Raw genomic sequence first — 23,010 nt, forward strand, 5'->3', positions numbered from 1 at the left:
TAGAATCATAGAATTGTCAGTGTTGGGAAAGACCTGTTAGCTTAATCCAAGGTTTGTGGTCTGTGATAAGTGATGAAAATACAGGCATGCAGCAGCAGTAGTCAATGTAAAGTTTTATGTGAGTTCTAAGATGGTAATGCTTTTGGGGGGATTCCCTTCTATTCAATCAATGCCATGACTGCAGGCTCCAGTCATTTTATCAGTCATATCTAATCTAATTTGGAATCAATATGGACAATCTTACTAATAATACAACCCCTCAGCAAGCTCAGTGCAAATTAAAAGACTGTTTCACTCAGAGTTTTGTGGCTTCTGTTTTATCAATCAGTACATAAATTGTCTGGATTAAATACTCTATTTTCTGATCATGTAAAATTTCCCAGCTAATAATATACTTACCATAAAGCTACTTTTTGTTGAAAATGGATGTTATTGATAATAATTGAAAGACAAGACTAACTCTGACAGAGCATTGAGGCAGAGCTGCCCATAATTATTTTCTTTGTGAGCAGATCAAGAATACCAAAGACATTCATAGACACTGAAATTGGGTTTTGAAAGGATAGAAGATAGAATAAACAACTTTTTATTAATAAGAAAAACTCAAAGTGAGAAAGAACAGAAGTAAAATTAAATTTTTCCACTCTTGCAGGCATGTTTCCTCCTACTCTGGTAATTTTCTAGTGGTTTCTGAGTTGGAACAACTCTGTAGAGTGCCTTCTGCCTGCCAAGTCAAGTCTTGCCATTACCTCTGAGGTTTGGCAGACTGGACTTTGGAAAGGAACAATCTCCATTTGCTCTGAAAGAAAATGAATTAGAGCCAAGCAGGCAGGATAAGACTTCTGTCTTGCTTTAAACCTCTTATACTTCTGAGAACCTGGGAAGGAAGGCATATATGGAACTGACTTGACTTCATTTCTGTGTTAAATGTAAATTGCAATCTCCAAAGGGTGAATTCCTCCCACTCATTCCCAGGCAGCAGGGAGGGCAATCAGACTCAGATGTCTTACATAGGTGTGAGTAATAAGGAAAGATGAATCAGGGCTTTTATTCTTCATTTGTTTTCACTTTATTCTGCTTTGATTAATTTGTGGTGCTAAAGATTTGAGCTTTTTTTCTCTTTAGTTTTGTATAAATTATCTCAAAAGCAGAATTCAGTTCTATTGAATGTTCAGCTGATTTAAAAAAAAAAAACAACAAAACAAAACAAAAGATTTAAGCTTTTTACAAGAAAGTTGAGATACTTAGTGAACCTGGACCAGTTTCAAATATTGAAAGACAGTACAGTCTAGTCTTTAAATCTATAATTTGCTCCAGTATGAATCAGCATAATCAGCAAGGCCTGTTTTTCTTCAGCTAGAAGTACTTTCTCTTCAGCTAGAATTACTTTCTTAGAAAGCTTTCAAGGTAAGTAACACTAGATGACAGAAAGATTGGGATTGAAACTGGAATGTCAGTGTTGTGTGAGAGATGTCTATTTTTTATAGGTTGCCTTTTGCATCTTCAAAGTATACAAGCAGATGAAAAATTGTAAAGATCATTATTCTGTCCCTGCACCATGGCAAGATGGATTTGGATGTGCTGGCAATTATCAACACAAAGCTCTCTTACTTTAATCCAGTAGATAAAGCGAAGTCCCCGGGGGTTGATCCCAAGCAGCTGGCTGCAGAGCTCCAAAAGGTTTCTCTACAGCAGTCGCCTCTGGTTGCTTCCTCAGGAGTGGAAAAAGGATCTCATGTCCACTCTGGAACCACTTCTGCCACCTCCAGTGCTGTTCCTAGCCCTGGTCAGCCTGGTTCTCCCTCAGTGAGCAAAAAGCGCCACAGCAGCAAGGTAAGAAACTTCCCAGATATGCAGCAATAATATTTTGATGACAGGAAGAAACTGCCTGTTTAGTGTAGCAAGAAATTACAGCACATATTGGTGAATTCATTTCCAGGACGGTGAGGTATATTACTGTTAAGATACTGAACTTGGATATAAGAAAAGATTGTGTGATTTATCCAAGGTCATAAAAGATTGGTCCATATCAAAAAAAATTTTTTTAAACTTAATATTACTGGTTTTAAACAAAAAAATTGCCCTTTGCTGTCTTTGTTGCTCTTGCTACTTAAGTACATCCTCCATTATGGTGAGGTACTAGTTTCATTGAAGCAGCTGATATTAGTAAGACCATAATTCCCTCTCTATACTAAACTGCTTGAAGTGTTACAAGCTATGAATAACCAGAGCATGTCTCTGAAAGCCAGAGAAAGAATGAAAATGAAAGTTACCATTAAAGTTTGTTTTTTCACCAATTCCTGTGAATTTGCTAAGCATAATTTCTTATATTCTTTGCCACATCCTGTCCATTTTTCAGCTGAAGTTCCTTCTCCTTGTGCATTTGCACACCTGAAAACAGAAGAGTGGGATTTAGTAACACTTTTTCACAGCGGAAACTGAAAATGGGATCATAAAGTCGTTTGTAACATTTTTGCATTTTGTGTCTAAAAAGTTAAGACCTGAAGTGAAAATCAATTCTGTGAAGACTGCATTTGCTTAAGCAATTTGCAAGAGTGCTGACTGCTATCATGAATATCCAGCTTCTCACACTCTTACCATTAGAAACAAAGCTTCACATTGCAAACAAAGTGCTTTCTAGATATTTATTAATCATCATCTCTATTCCTTCTTGGGACTGCCAGATTGGTATTGCATTCAAGTATGTTTGTATTTTTGTTCTGTTGGAGCTATACCTATTATTTAAACTGTGGATGAGTTAGGTGCTGCACAAACCAAACCCAGCATCTCGTTTGCTCATTTCAGATAGCTCTTCAATATGCCAACAGAACTTTTGTGTGAGAGGAAACATAAAAAACCCTTTCATCCAGCAACTAGTACAAACTGTAAAGATATTTATTGATCAGTTTGGTTTGGATAGTAATTCTCTCTTTCCACAATACCTACAGGTGTTTTATGAACTAATTCAGGTCTATGATGCACAAGTTACATCTATATGTCAAGATTTACTGGGCCTAACTTCAGGGATCTGGCAGAATTGCCTAATCATTAAGTGAATAGTTGGATTCATTGCAGCATACTGTGGATATTGTATACATCTACATATGAACTAGTTTGTCATATGCAAGATTTTTGTCACTGAGAATAATGCACTTCCAAAGTACAAATCATGAGACTGGGTGAAACCTGCCATGGCAGTGCATGGAAAGGGCAGGGCTCTTGGCACATGTCACTATCTACTCTGAACCCCCTTTCATTTGGTTAGATGAATCATGATCCTAAATTCACTGCACAGGGTATGTATGGAGATCCAAAAATCCTTGCTGTGCAGTGTATGCTGGGGAGGTGCTGCTCTCTGTCCACATGAGGAGACTAGGTTCCCAGCTTTGGCATTGTAGCAGGTCACATAAAGTTAGATGCATAAATTTAATTTCCTGCTTCACAGAGGATTTGGTACTCTTTTATGAAGATTCAGCTGGAGGCTTATAAAGATGAAACAAAAAAAAATATTAGAACTATTGCCTTTATGTAGGAGATGCAAAACTCAGAACTAGTCAGGTAAATATTTAAAACATTCTTTGCTTATTTCTGAAAATCGTGTTGAGAGGCATTTCTTTCATAACAACCATAGCTCTTGTTGACTTGTATAGTTTCTGTTCATTGACTGCAGGCCAAGTTTATAATGGTGCCGAGCTCTGTTAGAAGAGAAAGCTCATCCTTTCTGGAACTGCTCTTTGCCTTGGGCTGACAGCATTTCTAGGCAGGCTGCAGCCCTGCCAAAGTATCATGACAGACTAAATAACCAAACTGCCTAGATCTTGTTTTTGCAACTTGCTTTTATTTTTAGCAAGTATTTTTTAAAGCTTTTTGTATAGAATATACACTCTAGAAATGTTGTAGGAGTCTCTTTGGTATTATGCAGTGCCAATTGTCTCACATTTAGTGCTTTGTCCGAGTGCTGCAGAGAGTGATAGTGCATAACATCAGAGCCTGGCATTAACAAGTTTCACCTCACGGTCGTGACAACCTTCTTCAGCAGGTGTGATGGCATTACAAAGCACCATCTCTTACGCAGGATGTGTGAGTTCATGCAGGGAGTATCAAAAGAAAATAGAATAAAATTATATTAGCCATCTCAAGACAGATTTAAGCCTTGGAAGCCTTGACTTCACTATATGCTGTGCAGGCCTTTCTCTTTTGTATTGTAAATGCTCGACCTGCTTATGGTGCAGATTACATCCATATAAATGTCCTCCAGAAGCGCTAATTGCTTTGCATCTTGAAGAATGGGTTAGGTTTTTTTCTAGTTCCTCAAATCTTTTAGCTCCTAGAGAATTCTGGAGTGAAATACTTCTTCTTATTTTCACATTAATCTTCACTGAGGCCCTGATAAAGAAAGATACTTATTTGCATCTCTGCCTTTCAATCCAGATCCAACTTCAAAGTTGGCCCAGCTCTGAGCTGGAGGTTAGACCAGATGACCTTGAGAGGCCTCTTTCAGCCTAAATTATTCATGTTTCTTTTAAATATATAGGTAGTTCTTCATGGTCATTTTTAAATCACCTGATCTCAGAGAGGAAAAAAAATCACATTTAATATAGTGTATCAGAGCCTTGGGAATGAATACAGAGATTCAGCAATGATATAGAAACATTTATTTTACAGACTCCACTTCACAAACTCCCCCTTTAACCACCTTTGGAAGTCCCCATACAAATTTGTCATGCCCATTCCCTTTTCTACGAACTCCTTCTACATTATCTGTACTAATACATTCCATATTACATGACATACAGAGTGAACAAGCCCATTATTCTTGCTATTCCAGCTTGTGAAAAATGAGAGCATTTAGACTATCCGGCAGTGATTTTGTAGCCACAGCACAGCTAGCTCCATGTTATTTTTGGTGTTGTCAGTATTGTCAGTGCTTGTACAGCCTGAGGTCAGAACTATTAAGTATAATAAAATCCATTTGTAGAGGTAAAGTATGAGAAGTATAAGCCGTTCAAGCCCTACTTCGAAAGTTTGCATGATGCTCAGGTAGCTCTTTGTCAAAAGGAGTGAAATTCTCTCTTTGAAGAGTCTACTAAGGTGCAAAGAAATTTTAGGAGTAGTTTGCTCTCAATCTAAAATTTCATTTCAGATTTAGAGCATTTTATAAACTATTGATGACCTGTTTTAGATGTTAGAAGGATTAAACTTCTTTAAAAGCTTTTTAAGGTACCAAGAAGATCTGATTTTAAAATTTTCCATGAGAATTATTTTTAGAAACATGTGCATTTGCTGAAAGATGAAGTTTGGTTTTGTTTCTTTTCTGGAAAAGTTTGTGTTCATAAAGAAATACATCTAGAAGGCAACGCAGGACAGTAAACATAATCATAAAATAGGCAGATTTTGGCTAGTTTTCTCCTGTGTTTTCATTGTGCTGTTGTTTGGCTGGGATTTTTCTGGTTAGTTCTGTTGCAGATTAGAATGTTTGAAGGGATATTTCTTCACCACAAACCTGAAAAGGATAGTGCATCACCTGTACTTTAGGCTCTGGTCTGGGTGACATGGGCCCTGCACTGGCCTAATTTAAAACAATTGATGCCCAACATCCCGAGAAAGTCTGTAAAGGTTTTCTTGAAGTGTAGGGCAGCATAAAAGAGGCAGATGGATTTTATTCTTCTCAGAAAGCAGTAGAAATACTAATTGCACGGAATAATATCAGGCAGCTGCTCACATCTGGAGGAGTAGGAAAAGATGGCTTCCAGGTCAGTCTTCAGAGAACAGTAAGTTTGTCCTTGTTTGCATCCTTTGTTTTCTGCTGCATCAACCAAGGAAGCAGATGTGGAGAGAATGCAAAAATATTCAAATCCTGCTACTGAACCAGAGCTTTCTTGCTTGACTGATGGCTTGCAGATTAGAGGTAGGTCCAGAGTGGCTCAAGGGCAGCAGCATTTAATAGAACAGCATAGTTTTGTGAGTCCAGGATTCTAAGCAAGTGGTGATATTATTTTCCAACTGCTGAAAAACAGAAGTGAGGAAAAGGGGAGGGGGGGAACATTAAAGATTTTATTGCTTTTTGTCGAATCCTTAGAGAAGCTCAGTGATAAAGAACAAAGAGGAAGGGGAGGACAAAAAATTTAAATTTCATGATAGAGAACCTATGTGGAGGAATTTGAAGATGATAGTGGTGTAGCTGAATTGATTATCAGAAAGCACAGAATAAAGCAAAAAATTACTTGCCACTGTGAAACCCACTTATACATATCACTTAGTTTTAGTACCATTCTTTCCACTCTTTTAACCCACTTTCACCTAAACTCAGTTTAAACTAATGTACCTTTTGCCTCTCTCTGATTTTCCCATATTGCCAGAAATATGGCTGTGTTTTACTTGACATGGTATTTTTTTTTCTCTTGGCAACATTCACTTTTGTTAGGCAGAGTAAATGCTGTATGTCTTTTTTCCCCATGCCTCTCTGTGTGACCAATCTGCTCAGACTATAAAGATTTTTGTATTCAACTGTTTGATTGATTCTGCACCTGCACAAAGGCTGATCAAAATGGCTGGACTGGACTTTAAGTGCTGTTAAAATACCATAACTCTTAGTTTTGAACACAACAGCTGGAGAAAAATAGTTTTTAAAAATCTATGGCAATGCAGAAGTATAAACCATACCTCTTGAAAAAGTTAATTTTGAAAATCTTCTATTTCCAATATTTATGTGTGTATATTTATAAGTGTGTGTCTATGTACTTATTTATGTTTTTTTAATCTGGCAGCCCACAGAAACTACAAAGTCTGCTTCCCATCCAATCACTGGAGAAATTCAGGTAAAGATGTATTTTTGCTGTGTACATTGTTGTTGCTACTGGCTGTGTTTTTCTGTTCAATAAGTTTGCAGAAAACAACCTCTATCAACTGATTTCTTATTCAATTCCAATCCTTAAAATGTCGCTAATGTAAATCAGTGCTTCATTTTTGCATCTGTCTTTCATGTTGTCTTGTGAAATACAACCAAAAGAATGGAAAATGCTGCTGTTCCCAAAGGGGCTAAAAGCATAGTGAAATTCATTCTAATCCTTAATCTGTGGCCACTTATTATGGTTTTCTTCAGAAATTCCCAATCAATCTGTTTACACTGAGGCAAGAACTAATGAGGGTTTCTTATAGTGCAGTGTATTTATTTCCATGATATGCCAAGTTTATAGTTATCCCTTATGTAAATTGACTTTAGCTTTTTTAAACAGTGGAACACAGAACAGCAGAATAACTGCAGCCTTACTTCTTATAGATTTCTGGGGCTTTTCTTCCCCCTTAATTAACCTATATTAGCACTAGGAGTCTTTCCATACAGTATTATAACATCCTAGTCAGGCTTGGGCTCCAAATAGGCAGGATGTGTGTAATTACCACTCAATAAGATGGCTATCGCTCAGAATAATGTCAAGGTTTCAAATTTCCTTTGTTTTCCCTGGCTGAAATAGATCAAGCTGAGTGTTTCTCTTTTTTTTTTTTTTTTTAAAGGTCTAACGTGATCATCTAGCATTTCATTCTAATAGAGAGAGAGAAAAACTTCAAAAATGTGTTTATTTTCACATAGAAGCCTAAAATTCATTTTATTCAAAGAGTTTAGGATAGGTGTTGAATCATTTAGGAAGTAAAAGTAACAAATAATCCTACTGTGTTTTAATGTATTCACTAGCTTCAAATCAACTATGACAAGCACCTTGGCAACCTTATCATCCACATCCTTCAGGCGAGAAACCTTGCTCCAAGAGACAACAATGGCTATTCGGACCCCTTTGTTAAAGTTTATCTTCTTCCAGGGAGAGGGTAAGTGTAGGAGATATTTTAACCTGGACCTTCTTTTAATTTAGGGTTTACTCCTTATCCTTAATAAACAGAACTGATAGTTATTGCTATAGAAAATCAAGGTGCAACACCAGCAAAAACGTTGAATTTTTATTACAGAGCCAAATCCTGTTCCCAGGAGAACTGGGAATACTTTGCTAATGACATTAGGAACTTTATTATCATTCTTGTAGATTTACTTTTTTTTCTGCCATGTTTCCTTTTAAAAAAATTATAAAACATGCAAAAATATTTAAAATAACAACAGACTCTATGGAAATGTACTAAATATATGGAGCACTTTTTGTAATATATAAAGCCACATGTTAAGCTTAGCATGGAATGGTTGCCTCAGCTCAAGACAATCTGAATTTAGGATAGATTTTCAAACATGCAGAATTAATGTATTTGAGACAAATTTAATGTTGTAGCATAATACTAAAGGTGAGAAATACTGATCAGAAAACATTCTCTCCATCTGAGTTATATGGCATTTTTTTGAGCTAAGGTACAGTTTTACAAATACCAATAATTCTGTATCTAATGACTGTATAAATCACTGATCACTTTTTCACAGACTATTACTTTTAGACTCTGTAATTACAAATAACTCATCAGAGTTTCCTTTAAAAGATATGTTTCTGTGCCAGCAATATTATAACTATTTTTTTCACCCTAATGTTGCAGAATGTCATAGGTATATGCAGAATTCATAAGAATCCTGCTGACTTCAGTGACACAATAGATGTATCTAAAATTAAGCTGTTGCATCAGATTATAGATTGCAAAGACAAATTCCTGTAAACTTCCCTGCTTGTGCAATCATACTCATCCTAAAAGACTCTTAGGCTAGGACTGTGCAAATAAAAATCTGCATTTCTGTTCTATTCAAAGTAACAGGAAAGTGGATGCTGGGGTCACAGTTCAGCATTTGGCATACAGGCAAGCACCATTAAATGCATCAGTGGTACAAATAAGGCCATACATTTTCTTTTGTAGCTTATTAATTCTAACTATACAGCATTCAATATTGTTCAGTGGCACTGGGCCCAAACTATTACTGAATATAATGGAAACAGGTGCTAAAGCTTGAGAGGTTTTTTAATGCACATAAGAGTCTTGTAAAATGCTTGTCTGATCAATCTTGCTGGGAATTTTACAGGTACATTCACTGATGCAGAAATAAGACTTTGAACTAAAGACCTGTTCACCCTATAAGGGACCTAAGCCAGATCCAAGTTTAAGTTTTAACTTGTTGCCAAGTTATGAAGAGTTTGGATTTTAGTTTCGTTTGGGTTCATTATTTTAAAACATGGCACTGGTACAGTTTTGCATGCAACTTGGGCCTTTGGGGAATAATGAAAATAAAGAACTTCTTAAAAGTGCCAAACTTGAATTGCTACTGAGTGACTTTTATCTGTAGTTCAGTCCATGCTAGACTTCTTCCTAATGCCTCTATTTCCTTTGATTCTGATACTAGAAGCTACCATTATTCACATTTTCTTTCATCTCTGTTCTCATTTTCTCTCACTGCTTCCTCTGTGTTCCTAACTCTCTAAATGATGGGTGTGCAGACAAGTCATGGTTGTCCAAAATGCCAGGTAGAGTTTACTATCTTCCAAATTTATTCTTTCATTTTTTGTATGCATGAATGATACTATAAGCCTGTACATTGAAATACAGATTTATCTTGAGTTCTGATGGGATGCAACTGGGCTATGCTTTTGCTTTTCATTTTCTAATGAGGTCATTTCCAGGTCAGGAGGAACTGGAGAAACAAGTAGTTAATGCTCCTTGATGCAGTAATCTTCCAGGGCCAAACTCTGAAGATAAGAAAAATTTCTTCTGAAGTCTGTAAGAACTTAGTTCAGAGATATCTTAAACTTCATTCTCTTTCACTGAAAGTTGCAAAACAATTAACTGTAAACTTGATTATGAAGATTTTGAATGGTGTTACTACCAAAAGAGAAATAGGCACTCTTTGGTAATATAATGGAATAGTTATTTACCTGCACATAATAAACAGATCTCTATCATCTGTATGTTTCTTTGTTATTAGAATTATTTAATGAATGTGTTAAAACTACACATTTTATATATGTATTATATTAGACTTTTTTATACAGTTATTCTATTATACTTTTTTCACTGTACATTCAGTTGTATTATGTATTAATAATTTCTAATTAAGGAATCAGAGAGAAAATATAAAGAAAAGAGATATGCAGTTTGTATCTTTTCACACAGCATACTCTGTGAATTTCAAGTGCAATTATTTCATACTAGGTATAGACAGGTTCAATGAATGCATTTCATTAAAGCATCTCCATCTGTTAATCACAATTGTTGGGGAAAAGGTACATCAGTTGTATGAATTTAATGTATTTGCGAGATCCTTCCCTTCAGAGGTCTAGAGATCCTCATCTGTAATCCAACTTAGGCTGGTTCTGCACCTCCCTAGAAGTGGCCAATGTCTCCTCCTTCCCTCTTTAACAGATACAGGCCATAGGTTATACGGATGTGGGCTCACACCACCCTTACAGTTCAGGTCCAAATACTCCATGGACTTCACTGGAAATACTTCAGAGTTACTGTGTTAAAAACACATTTAACTTTCATCACTTCCAGCTATGAAACTCAACACTGCATGAATCACCTTCTCACATATTTCTGAAAAGAATCAGGAACTCTGAGATGAAGTTCTACTATTGAAAAAGGAGATCCAAGAAAGGAAAGGGAATATATTGGTGTCATTTTCTTGGCTGAGTGCACAAAGGGCCCTTTCCTACTTTCTTCAAAAAATGAAAGTATATCAGTTCCTTAAAACCAGTAGATCATAGGACATTTAGACAGGATACTTTAGGCAGGGGACACTTTTGTCATATCAAAGAGTGGGACAAGAAGACTACTGAGATGCTTTAAAAAATTTAACTGCATTACTGAACAGTGTTTGCCATCAAAATCTAGTTTTGAAAAGGATTCAGATTTTGTATTTCAACTCTCCTTCCGAGATATACAAGGAAACTTCGTGTGAGTTTCTTTTCTATATGCTCTTGGTCCCCCTAGATTTTAATTCATTCTTACCATTCTATGATGTGTCTGATAGAACTCACTGACCTCTGGAGAGCTTCTGCTTTTTTCCTATAAGCAGAGGTGAACATATAGTTTGTTTCACAGCTCCCACTAGCCTTCACATTTTTCAATAAACTGGAAGTCAGTGGATAGCAAGATTTGCAAGAAAAGAGATGGAAATGGCTAGAATGACTAGAGCAAAAAGTAAGTGGAAAAATAGCTGCAAATCCCTTTCATTAGAGATATCAGGCTAGTAGTCATGTTGGATACAACCACATGGAGAAAATGTGGCCACTTATGGAGAAAAAGGCCAGTAGACACTCCAGAATAATCAGATGGGATCACTGTACAGTAGAATTGAGTTTATAAAGTGAAACTGCTGGTGCTGAAGTACCAACATTGACGTATATGTGCCAGTAAAACACATGCATCTTTCACACAACCTTAAATCAGACCTGCTCCAGGCTGGTACCGTGCATGGCACACCATTAGTGACTGGCTGATTAAGTGAGTCCCTGGAGTGCATCTTCTCAGTTAATCTCATGTGAAAGGAATTAGTTCATTAGTTCTGGGACCATGCCACAGTGTGAATGAAAAGAACTAAATCAGAAGTGAGAATCAAGGGAACAGTACACTACCAAAAGTTAACGTAGGGGAACCCCAAAAAAGTTTAATACAAGTAATTTTGTCTCAGTGCTGGGGAATGGTCCTGGGAACATTTAATTTAAGAAAAGATATAACAGATATATACTTGCAGGTGGACAGAAAGAGTTAACCTTCTATCTTGTGAGGTTTTCAAAGTATTAAAAGATTCTCATGTTCTTCTGCCCAGCTTTTTTGATATGTCCATTAAAATGTATATTAAATTAAAATTGAAATGAATGTAATTCTGACATCAAAGCTCACAGAGTTAGATGAATCCATACTCTGTTAAAGATTAGTGTACTGCTTTCTTTATACTCAGGAAATGCAAAGTACAATCAAAAGCATTACTGATTCTTTTTAAAAACAGATTATGCAGCCAAACCTTTTGTTCTTGGCTATTGATTAAAAAAAAAACAACATGAGCTTGATGCACTTTTATGTTTCTTTCTAGTACAGTTAGAGGGATAGGCAGAGAATAGGATCAATAAGAAATTAGTGTTTCTATCATTAAAAGGATATTAGATATTAGTTACCTTATGGCATTCATTAAATGTTTTTGTGAGATGGGATTCCTGTAATTAGAGATAGCAGCCTATAAATATAATGAACCTGTGCTACTTTAAAGTGCTAATGGGAGAATGATCTTGGAAAAGAAATCAATGCATTTTCACCTCAATTTAGAATTAGAGCCCAACACTTACAATGAGAGGACAAAGCGTATATGCATGTGCTCGCTAATGCTTTATCTTGAAATGGTTTTATGCAGAGAGAGCCTGCTGAAGACTCAGAAGATGTTTTAAAAGACCATGTCAGAAAAGCATACCGAAGAAAAAACATCCCAAAGGCTGTCACTGTCCTCTTGTAACCCTGAACTGATGCAGAAATGGAAGATGCAGTTCCTTTCTTTTTTTAGTTTTTGGTTTTTGGGCAGTTTTGTTGCATTAGAGCTGAAAGAAGCAAATGGTCGCTAATGTAATGTTTTCTCCTTTTGTTCAAACTCAGTGCTGAGTACAAGCGGAGAACTAAGTATGTTCAGAAGAGCCTGAATCCTGAGTGGAATCAGACGGTCATTTATAAAAATATCTCCACGGAGCAGGTGCGTGACTGGTGATGCTGTTTGGTGTCATTTGCTGCTTTATTATTTGTGTGGTCTGCAGTGCTCACTGTGTGGGGAGGAGTGCTACTGGCAATTCTGTGAACCCCTGTAAAATCTTGCTGGATTTAGGAGAAATTTGGAACTCATTCCTTGCTTCTGATAGAGCTTACTATATCAATACTCTTTTCTTGCCCTTCTACTTATAAAAATGGTAATTGGTGGGGATTACACTCATAATAATGTCATAAGTACAGATGTGACAGTTTAAAAAATGATAATGGAATAAATTAATGAGGGAATAAATTAAGACATAAGTTTCTGAAGTAGATGCAGAAATCACTGTCACTGTGTTCCAAAAGCCATGCAAGCTCACACAAAGCACAGGTTCCACAATTTTTTTATTAAAAAATACTTATAAAATGTAAAGATACAATTTTAGATTTATTAACAATTTAAATTAGTGTCTTGAAAATGAATCAACTGAAAAAAATTAGAACACATTTAATTTCCTTGCTATAGAAAAATTTAACTCACATCTGAGAAAGATGACTGTGGAGTCTTACCTGTTTCTTCATGGCTTCCTAATTCCAACAGACCTACAGGGTTAACTGAGGCAGAATAAAGCAACTGAGACCTCTTTTTCTCCATCTCCCCTTGTAAAAGGACTTTTGACCATTTGAAAAAGATATATGAGCAAAATTATTATCAGTTCATTTGCTTAAATTATGAATTATATTTTATTGAATACTGGATCTCTAGGAAGTCCTGAATCTTTTTGCCTTTCTTGCTATTTTTTTCTTGATATTTCCAGCTTCACTTTTCAAGGCCACTTAAATCTTTCAGCACTTTTTTAAAAAAGCCCAGAATAACCAGACTCTTCAGTGAAGAGATTTCACAATCCTTTTAATATATTTCTCCATCATGACCCCAAGGACTCGATATTGGCTTCCAAACTAAAAATGTTGTTATTCTTTCTTCTTGTTTGTTGAGAGGAATGTAGACTAAGATACCCATTTTTTGCAAGGAGCAAAGCCCTGCCCACAGAGGGACATGCATGGTTGCTCATGCAATTTATACATGTGAACTTAACACACAATAGCTCAGATTTACTTCAGCAGTGTCCTGTAGGTCGTGGTTATGGTTTGGTGGGGCTTCTCACTGCTTCATGCAAGCTTTTATAAATGGTAGCTCACTGACAGTGAAAGCATCAGGAAAAAAAAACAACTGTGATGTTTGCTGAGCTGCAGTATAAACCCTGAGTCTTCTGGATTTTGTGAAAGGATTTGGTAAGTCTTAACAATATTTCCAAACTGAGCTTTCCATTTAAGAAAGGTTCTTCCGTTTTCTTCATTTGCTTTGAGGTTCTGCTGGTGGCATTTCACAGAGCTGTCATTAAGAGTACATAGGTGTGGTACGTTCAGTGGCTGTTTCATGCTTTGAAACTGGATAGTGATAGTAATCTAGGATTTCTTGGACAGTGATTATTACAACAAAAAAATCTACTTATATCTTTAATGTTAGGTTTTGACAATTATTTGATGACATGTGCCTTTCTTCGCATGTTGAATTCTGAACTTTTGATTCTAATAGCAAATCTCCTCCTTTTCCCTTCCTCTGAGACTGATATTCAGAGCTTATGGTTGTGTGTAAACTTCCTCTGAGGACCACATATGTTCTGTATTTCGGCTTCTTGATGCACAGAAGTGTATGCAGAAAATAGTGTTTCCTTCCAGACCTTTCCATGGCTTGTATCTACTGCTAAGATACTGGTGTGTGTGATTCTTCTCCTACAAAATTTCATACCCTGGCTTAGAAAATATACAATAAAGCACATTTCTAAATCAGCAAATAATTCCAGGCTGATGATAAGTACCCCCTACAGTCTGAATATCTATCACCATGCAATAGAGCATCATTTGTACTCATAAAACTCACAAATGGATATTTCAAAATAGTTGGGAATATAAAGAGGAGCACAGGACAATAATTGTGTTCGACTGAGAATGAGCATTCTGTTCACCAAACAAGCAAAACTGCATCATACACTAAGCTACTCAGATTTAGCAGTCATATTCTAACATAAATTCATGAATCTTTATAAATAGTATTTCTTCAAAGAAACATTTCCGTTCCCTACATGGGTTGCTTGCTGACAGCAAATAAGCATTATTAAATATTTCCTAATATAGTCCTTTTAACGTCACTGTCTAGACTTTAGCTGGTTGTACAATTTTTCATTTTCCTTTTCTCTTTCATAATCTGGTTGAAATTAAACTGAAAATAATTATGAGAAATAGATCACTCTTTGAAATGAAACAGACTTTTTCAAGGTCAGAATGATTAGTTCTATCATGTAGCAACTGTACTTTGACGGTTGGAGAAAAATAAATTAAACTGAATATTTAGTAATTTAAGGGTTTTTTTAAGTAATAAAGTAAAAATAATTACAATTTGAGAGGAAGGCCAAGTACACGTCACAAAACTTGTATAATAATTGGTAACTCAAGTTAAATGCCTACTCAGAGCATGAAAGAAAGCGTTAAAAGAATTTAAGGAGAAGATGATAGAAGATATAAGTTCTGTTGCTGCTTAGTCCATTGGTATAACTTGTCAGAAAGAAAATAAAAGTATTTCCTTAAATTATATAATTCAATAAAGCAAATAGTTTTTGCTGTAGTTTATGTTCTCAATTAAGCTAATATATTTAGAAAGTAATTTTTTTTTCAAAACCCTTGAGTGATGTAGGAGCCTATGTCTTATTTATGAAAGTAAGAAAATCTTATGAATCAGTAAGGTGCTGGTGCTTAAATTCTACTTAATATCTTGGACAAGAGAAAGTAAGTTTCTAAGTGACCTATCAAAAATTTTTTTATCCTCCCACACACTGAAGTACAACAATATAGAGAAGAGAATATTAAATATGAATGTAAACAAAAATAAATATAATTTGATGATCTAATGCAACACATTCATTTCTTCTTATCAAATATCCTGAGATTGCAATGGTTTATAGTAATTGTAGTAATTTACTTTCAGCATAGAAGAAAAACAAGCTGCATTAAAATTATTTCTTTCCTCATGCAATCCTTGCATTAAATTTTCAACAGAATATGTATTAAATATTTCAAGTAGTGAGTCCTTGTATGAAATCTTCAAGGAATATGTGTTAAATATTTCAAGTAATGCATATTTAGCTACACAGGCACACATTAGCTGTAGCAACACCCAGTGATCCCCACATATTTAAAATAAAAACCAAACACTTCTGTACCTGTGGTGTTGATTATGTCTTCCATAAGAGACAATACTTTTCACATTGACTGGTTCTGCATATTCCTTCATTTTCTTTAAATAATGGTTTTCTGCAAAAGCCTGAAGATAACTGAAGTTCACATGCAATATTATGCTTTTAAGTAGGAGTTTAATTTTTATTTATTTATAATTTTTTTCCACAAGGCAAAGCCTGAAATCAGTTACCATTTGGTAACACTTTTTTTTGTAATATTCTTAGAACTCGTATGAGGTTCACAACTTGTGTAAACAACTTTCCTTCTTTTTGGGACACTCTCATTTTCCTGTTGCTACATTGCCCACTTGCAGAAAGCCACGGTCAGATGGATAGGGGGTTTCTGCAACCCATTTCAGTATTGCTGTCTGTTATATTCCTGATGAGAGTTTGAATTTCTGGCTTCCCAACCTAAAACTGGATGATGTAAGGCAAAACCCTACTTTGCTGTGACGGTATAAAAGCTGCTTTTAAAATCAGCAACCATTGAGTGTTCTTTACCTTCAATGGTGGTACATAAATATATCTGCAGAAAAGCAAATTCTACTCCTCTTTGAAACTCATTTCTTGCACTCTGCCTAATAAAGGTCTTTCCATGGTTTTTCGTTGTCATAATATTTTATAAAAGACTTTATTAAACTAAGAGGCTTAAAATAGATTTCTCGAAGAAATACAGAGAACTGAAAGTTTTCATCGCAGTTTTATTATCACACTAATGCAAACAGGCTAGCAAAGTAGGGTTGCAGTTACTCAAAAATCTTCTCTACGTTCCTCTTTCTACGAAAAATCCTTCAAACCTTAGGGTTGGGTTTTTTTCCCTTTCCTGGATCTATACATTCTTTTCTCTGTCCTTGCACAGTCACGAAAAAGACAGTATGCCCTCTCAAAATAGCAGCAGCTGAGACAATACATTTCTGAAAAGTATTTCTGTTATCCCTTTTTTAAAGGATAAAAATACATATACTAAGGATAGCACCTAAAGAAAATTATATTGTCCGGGAAGCCAAAAGCATCATGGACCAGTGGCTGCTCAGCTCATTTTTTCATGTTATTTTTCATGTTGCAGTTTCAAGACTGCCTTGGAACAGCAAAGAAAAGGAATTTTATTCAGTCAAGGAAATCACCTTTACAAATATTCAGCAAGGAATGTACAAAAAAAAGAGTCTTTTTGCTCAACTTTTTTTTGCGTTTTTGCAGGATATTTTTGAAAGAATTCTTAAGACAAATATTGCATAATTATGTAAGAATAAAACAGAGAAAAGTTACGAAATTACTCTCAAATATTTTTTTTTAAATCTTAGCTTTCAAGTCATATTGTTGTCTGCCTAAAGAGTACATTGTTGATGCTAAAAGTAGTACAAATTCCCTTTTGTTTGGGTTTTACAGGGTATGCTGAGTTTAAATTTGTCTTTCTTAGACATTGTCTTTGCATGGTTGCTCATTTTTCTAAAGTTATCTGGGAGCACAAGATATTCTGAATACATAATAATGAGATGAAATTGTCATTTAAAGGTGATTTCAAGTTATTAGGAGCTGTTTGAATCTGTGCTGAAATTAAACCAAAATGCAATGGAGATAAATGAATAGAACATGCTGCTAATAACACCACTGTTGTGGGTTTGATGCCCCATACAGGCCATTCACTTACGAGTTGGACTCGATGATCCCTGTAGGTCCATTCCAACTCATTCCAATACCCTGTGATTCTGTAAATAGCACACAGTCCTTTTCTTGCAAGTATATGTAATACGTACAGTAACTGGTATATCTTATAACTTTGAGCAATGACTTGAGCCTTTGTTGTCCCTTTGTGCCCAGCAGCAAATTGATAGTCAAATAAGTGAGGTTCTTTTGTTGTTTCTGTTAGGATGATGGCCTCAACTATCACATAAGATTTCTTCTTCTGACTTTTATTCAAGTAGGAGTCCTGTTTTCCTTAATAATGCTTGGATTCTTCACTTATAACTTCTTTGCCTAACTTTGCAGATACCCCATACCCTCAGGATTTTGTCTTTCTCTCTTTCAAGCACCAGGAATTTATTACTGCCTCTTCAGCCTTTTGCCCAAACATTCAACATCAGTAATCAATCCTCTACTTTTATGTCCCTAAAGACCCCTGGAAAAACGCTCAGATCAGTCTTTCCAATAAGGTCAACTGCTTTGGTCAACAGTTTCTCTGTCTTTTGCTCTCTTGTCACATAAAAATAATTACTTGTTTCTTACTGTAACGTATAGAAGAGTGCTTGATACAGCTGTCATACCGAACAAGGTCTGCATTTAAAGGATTTTGATAGCTGTAATTAATACCTAACAGTACAACTTGTCCTGCATGCCTGGATCACTTGCAGACTCTCAGTGACTACACTGAATTCTGTGAGCTTTAAAGCCTGGTCTTCACAGATGAGATTATGTAAATGGGGTGTTTTAAATAATGCATTTGCTATTCACTCTCCAAGGCACTTCAGGCAAATGCCTGAGTTCAGACAACTCATATCTGATGATGAGAAAAGCTGCAGAAACACAAAAATGGGGCTTTAAAAATCAGTTTGAGTCTTGTAGTGGACACGTATTCTGACCAAAACAGCTTGTGGAAATTCCTGAAATAGGGCCAAGCACAAGCCCATCTGTCTTGATAACAAATAATAGCCCCAAATTATTTTTCTAAGAACAAGGTTGATGAGAGGGCAAAAACTGCCTAGCTGTCACTATGAAAAAGGACTCAAGGAGGAAATTATGTATAGAAACCACTGTAAAGCCTTGAACTGAAGTTTATGATGGCAATGAGGTTAATTATACTTTGACTTAAATTGCAGCTGAAAAAGAAAACACTGGAAGTGACTGTCTGGGATTATGATAGATTCTCCTCAAACGACTTCCTTGGTGAAGTGAGTATCTTATCTCTTCCTTGCTACTACTAATAACTGCAGGCTGTTATTTGAAGACTGTTCTCTTCCGAGGTATGGTACATATGTTAAGTAAAACCTTTTCTTACATCATAATTTTACTGCTGACTTCATTACAAATTGTCATGATTTCTTTTATCACATATGAAACACATATTCCCTTTTATCTCCTTAAACTGGGGGCAAGTTAATTTAGGACCCAACACAGCGTTAATTCCCTGAAAATTAAGACTTTTTTTGAGCCTGAGATAGTAACAATCTTCACAGTGGCTCAGTGGGGAGTTCTTGTTATGACTGAAAGCTGTCTTCCTCGATTTTATCATAATGTGGGAAGGCTGAGGAGGTATTAGTCTTTGAAAATGATTGAAGGATTAAATTCTGCCATCAAGTCACATTTTAACACATGCACAAGTATCTGCAAGAGTAAGTAATTTATTCTTGTTGCTCACAGCCTCATTTTTAACATTCTGAAATAGGAGTATCATTACCAAAGTATGACTGAAGGCAAAATCTGGTAAATAATAATAAATGAGATGAGTGATCATAGGAAGAAGTATGCTCTCTCTTTAAAAAGCAAATAAACAAACATATGCACATATAGAAAAATTACCAGAAATAACTGTGATGCAAAAAAAAGTAATTAAAAATGTTATTACAAATAAAGATTATAATTAGAAATAGAAGCACAGGAAAATTGATTGTTCATACAGAGTTACTCAGAGTATCTGTGCTCATTCTGCATTTGAATTTTGAAAAAAAGTCAGTTCAGCTCCAGTTCCCCTTTGTGTAACTACCAAACTAAGCAATCAGTGTCACTATTTGAACAATTACTAAAATAAATGTGGAGGAAGCTGCTACATGATTACTTATTTCCTGCATACTGTGTCCATATTCTTGTTGAGTTCAGCATATTTGTCCAAATGCAGGGCTTTACTGATTATTTACATCACTGTTATTTATGACATTTGGAAAAGGGATACTCCAACAACTGATTCTACAGGAAGATTTAAACCTTTTTCCCTAAATTTTTTCAACCTCTAGAACTATTTTATTTATTAATTATGAAAGAAGTTCTTCAGGGAATAAAGGTACAGAAAAGACTATCCAGTGTATTTCAGCACCAGGATGTCCAGAGGAATCCTGCACCATAACATCAGAAATGGGATATCCAAGTTGTGCCCTAAAGACTTGCTTGAGTTGGACCAGGACCTTGGGACTTGCATGCCCCAGAAGACAAGTGGCACACTGTGGCCCACGTCCATGGAATGTGAAGCTTCTTCTCTTACAAAGCAGAGCCCCCAGCCTACACTGCCTGTTGGGAGCAATTCTCAACCATGCTGTCTTCTAAGTCATTCCCAAGGCTATAACAAAAAAAAGCACAACAGGGAACATGCTAAATAGTTAATCTGTTCAGATTAATTGAACAGGTCTAACCAGAAAGACCAAACCAAATGATAGACAACCTATGAAGCTGAAAGTAAAAAGGGAAGAAACAAGGCTTTTGACCTAGAAAGAATCAGTTGTGAAGAGATTTCCCCATGTCAGGGTCTTCTAATAAAGTGATGTAATTGTACACTTTATTTGTCTTTTTTTTTTTTTTTTTTGTCTTTTTTAATTTCACAGAACCTCTGCTAGCAATGCAGGTTACCTAGAGCAAATTTCAGCTGCACTGGTTGGGTTTTTTTAGCCAGGTTGCTTGTTTCATTTCCATATTGCCATTGCAACTCCTTTCGGTTTTCTTTGCCCAGTGAAGTTTTGAGACCTAAATGGTCTATTGAATTCCATTATTTTTAGTGAAGTGCAAAGGTCTCCCTATTTTTTCTTTTTGCTACTAATTCTGCGTATGTGGATTTTTTCGAGACTCAAGAGGTTCAAGTCTCATAATACTGAAGACCTTATTAAAAACAAATATAGAACTATTTGCTCCTTTACTAACATTAATAAAAGATTGATAGATTCTTCTATTAGAATATGTCTATACAAAGACAGAGTGACTGGATGTCTTTTTAGTCTAGCTGTCAATCTAGTGCTTACAAGCTATGTTTTAAAGTGTCTGGCCATCTTGGTAGGAGCTGTTGTAGTCCAAGGACTGAGCTCACAACCCTTCCTGAGGTCCTGTTGCCAAGATATATTAGTTCAGATGCATCAATATACTACCAGATGTGGGTTTGGGGTCACAGGTGGCTTGTATAAGGAGCATGCCCAGGAGTCCTGAACCTGTAAGCATACAACCTTATACCCTTAGCTCTTGCATTTGATTGCAACTTCTGGTAACATAACTCGAGTCTCTTCTGCCGTGTGCGATCATCAATAGATCAGTTACAGGCCATGTATTATACTTTGATTTATTTGTAGGTGTTGATCGAGTTATCCAGTGTTTCTCAGCTTGACAACACTCCCCGGTGGTATCCTCTTAAAGAACAGAGTGAAAACATTGATCATGGGAAATCTCATTCTGGACAGAGTAGCCAGCAATCTCCAAAACCATCTGTCATCAAGAGCAGAAGTCACGGAATCTTCCCGGACCCCTCCAAGGGTAGGAATGACTTGGTGCACCTGATATGAAATATTTTCCCAGATGATGGGAAAACCTTTGCTATGTGTAAGTTCTAATAGAAAAATAAAGATACTGCTATGAAATTTGTATATATTTTTATTAAAAATGCATTTATCTCTGTGATTAATTAATTGGTGATAAGGTTTAATTTGTCTCTATCTCTGCCAGCCAGCTTACTGAGTAACTGTGTTCTTAGAACAACAGCTTACAGACTCTATGTGCTTTGCACATATACTGTAGATTCTGTGCCCTTTTCATTTTTCTGGTAGCCTTGACCAAATTCAATATATATTCAGCTTTCTATTTTTCATGTTCCTTAAAAATTCTATGGTGTTTTATTGTCTGAAAATGCAATGTTAATATTTTATAGAACAAAAATTATGCTGTAATAATGCATATGCATTTCCAGTCAATGATAATGGGCTGTAGCATATCTCAGTTGTGTTAGAAATCAGTGGAGTTGATATAGTAGAAATATACTAGTGCTTTAAAAAGCAGAATTGATCTCAGTGTCTCCTGCTCCAAGAAATTAATCTTTAATGTCTTTTTTATACTAAGTGGTCAGTAGACAGTTGGTCTCTTAAAACACATTATATGTCATATCAAAGCAAAAGCATTCCAAATAGAATCCAGATGTGGCCCTCAGAGTGACAAGACTCTGTTCCATCTCCTTTCTGTGCTCTGTTCTGCTAGGCATTAGTGGCTATATAAGATCCATATCTAAATTAGAGGTAAGTATAGAATCTGTCTTAAATTAGGCTGTGATTTTGACCAGGGCATAATTCAGAATAAAATGGCTTGCATTTTCTGAGCATTTGTTACTGGTGTAGGTTATACTAGTTAATCCCTACATACTAGAGAATTAGAAAGTGGAAAGCACTACCCCCTCATTTCACCAGTGTGAACCAACACAGAAGGCCTAATCCACAGGTGATAGAAAGCCAATACTAAAAAAATTATTCCCTGGGCTAGGTAACAGTGGGGAAGTAGACAATGATGCCTCGTAGGAGTTTCCTAATCACAATATATCCTGATACTTTAAATGGAATGGCACAGCCTAATCTGTATTTCTTTTTCTGGAGGAGACCAGAAATACAGAAAGACCAGTCGAGAGAAGAAAAATCAAATGGTTTGTTTTTAATAAATGCAAGAATTGTGCTTCTTCATTTTCCTGGTAGACATGCAGGTGCCCACCATTGAGAAATCCCACAGCAGCCCAGGGAGCTCCAAATCCTCCTCTGAAGGACATCTCCGCTCTCACGGTCCATCCCGCAGCCAAAGCAAAACCAGCGTCACTCAAACTCACCTTGAAGACGCTGGGGCAGCCATCGCGGCTGCCGAAGCAGCTGTCCAGCAGCTCCGCCTTCAACCAAGTAAAAGACGCAAATAAATTCCTCAGCATGGCAGCTTAATGTTCATCTGTTGCCTTTTTCCCTGCTGTCCTTCTCTTTTTGGCTATTATTTTTTTTTTCTTTTTCTGTTCTTGGCACACTGTGCTCACTCTGTTCAATGTCTTTCTTCGTGTGCCTGTGTGTGAATACGTATAATTACAATATACTCTTGTATTTAGAAGTCTTATATTTATTTATTTATTTTAATTTATATAGACTGC

General features: G+C 36.0%; 1 protein-coding gene across 10 annotated transcripts in view; it reads left to right on the forward strand.

Moving 5' to 3' along the window:
• Positions 1-23,010, forward strand: part of PCLO (piccolo presynaptic cytomatrix protein) — a 341,736-nt gene that overhangs the window by 254,451 nt on the left and 64,275 nt on the right. For 7 of the 10 annotated variants that reach the window (XM_050324929.1, XM_050324931.1, XM_050324925.1 and 4 more), the window contains exons 13-20: positions 1,622-1,833; positions 6,768-6,818; positions 7,691-7,821; positions 9,414-9,440; positions 12,559-12,652; positions 18,752-18,823; positions 21,197-21,377; positions 22,577-22,771. In XM_050324929.1, coding sequence (XP_050180886.1) covers positions 1,622-1,833; positions 6,768-6,818; positions 7,691-7,821; positions 9,414-9,440; positions 12,559-12,652; positions 18,752-18,823; positions 21,197-21,377; positions 22,577-22,771 — 963 coding nt within the window. Of the gene's footprint in view, positions 1-1,621; positions 1,834-6,767; positions 6,819-7,690; positions 7,822-9,413; positions 9,441-12,558; positions 12,653-18,751; positions 18,824-21,196; positions 21,378-22,576; positions 22,772-23,010 lie in introns of those variants that run through there. The other 3 variants (XM_050324927.1, XM_050324934.1, XM_050324935.1) reach the window with 3 other exon arrangements.

Source organism: Myiozetetes cayanensis, unplaced genomic scaffold (assembly GCF_022539395.1).
Source record: "Myiozetetes cayanensis isolate MyiCay16 unplaced genomic scaffold, myiCay2020 scf3, whole genome shotgun sequence".
Classification (NCBI taxonomy): domain Eukaryota; kingdom Metazoa; phylum Chordata; class Aves; order Passeriformes; family Tyrannidae; genus Myiozetetes; species Myiozetetes cayanensis.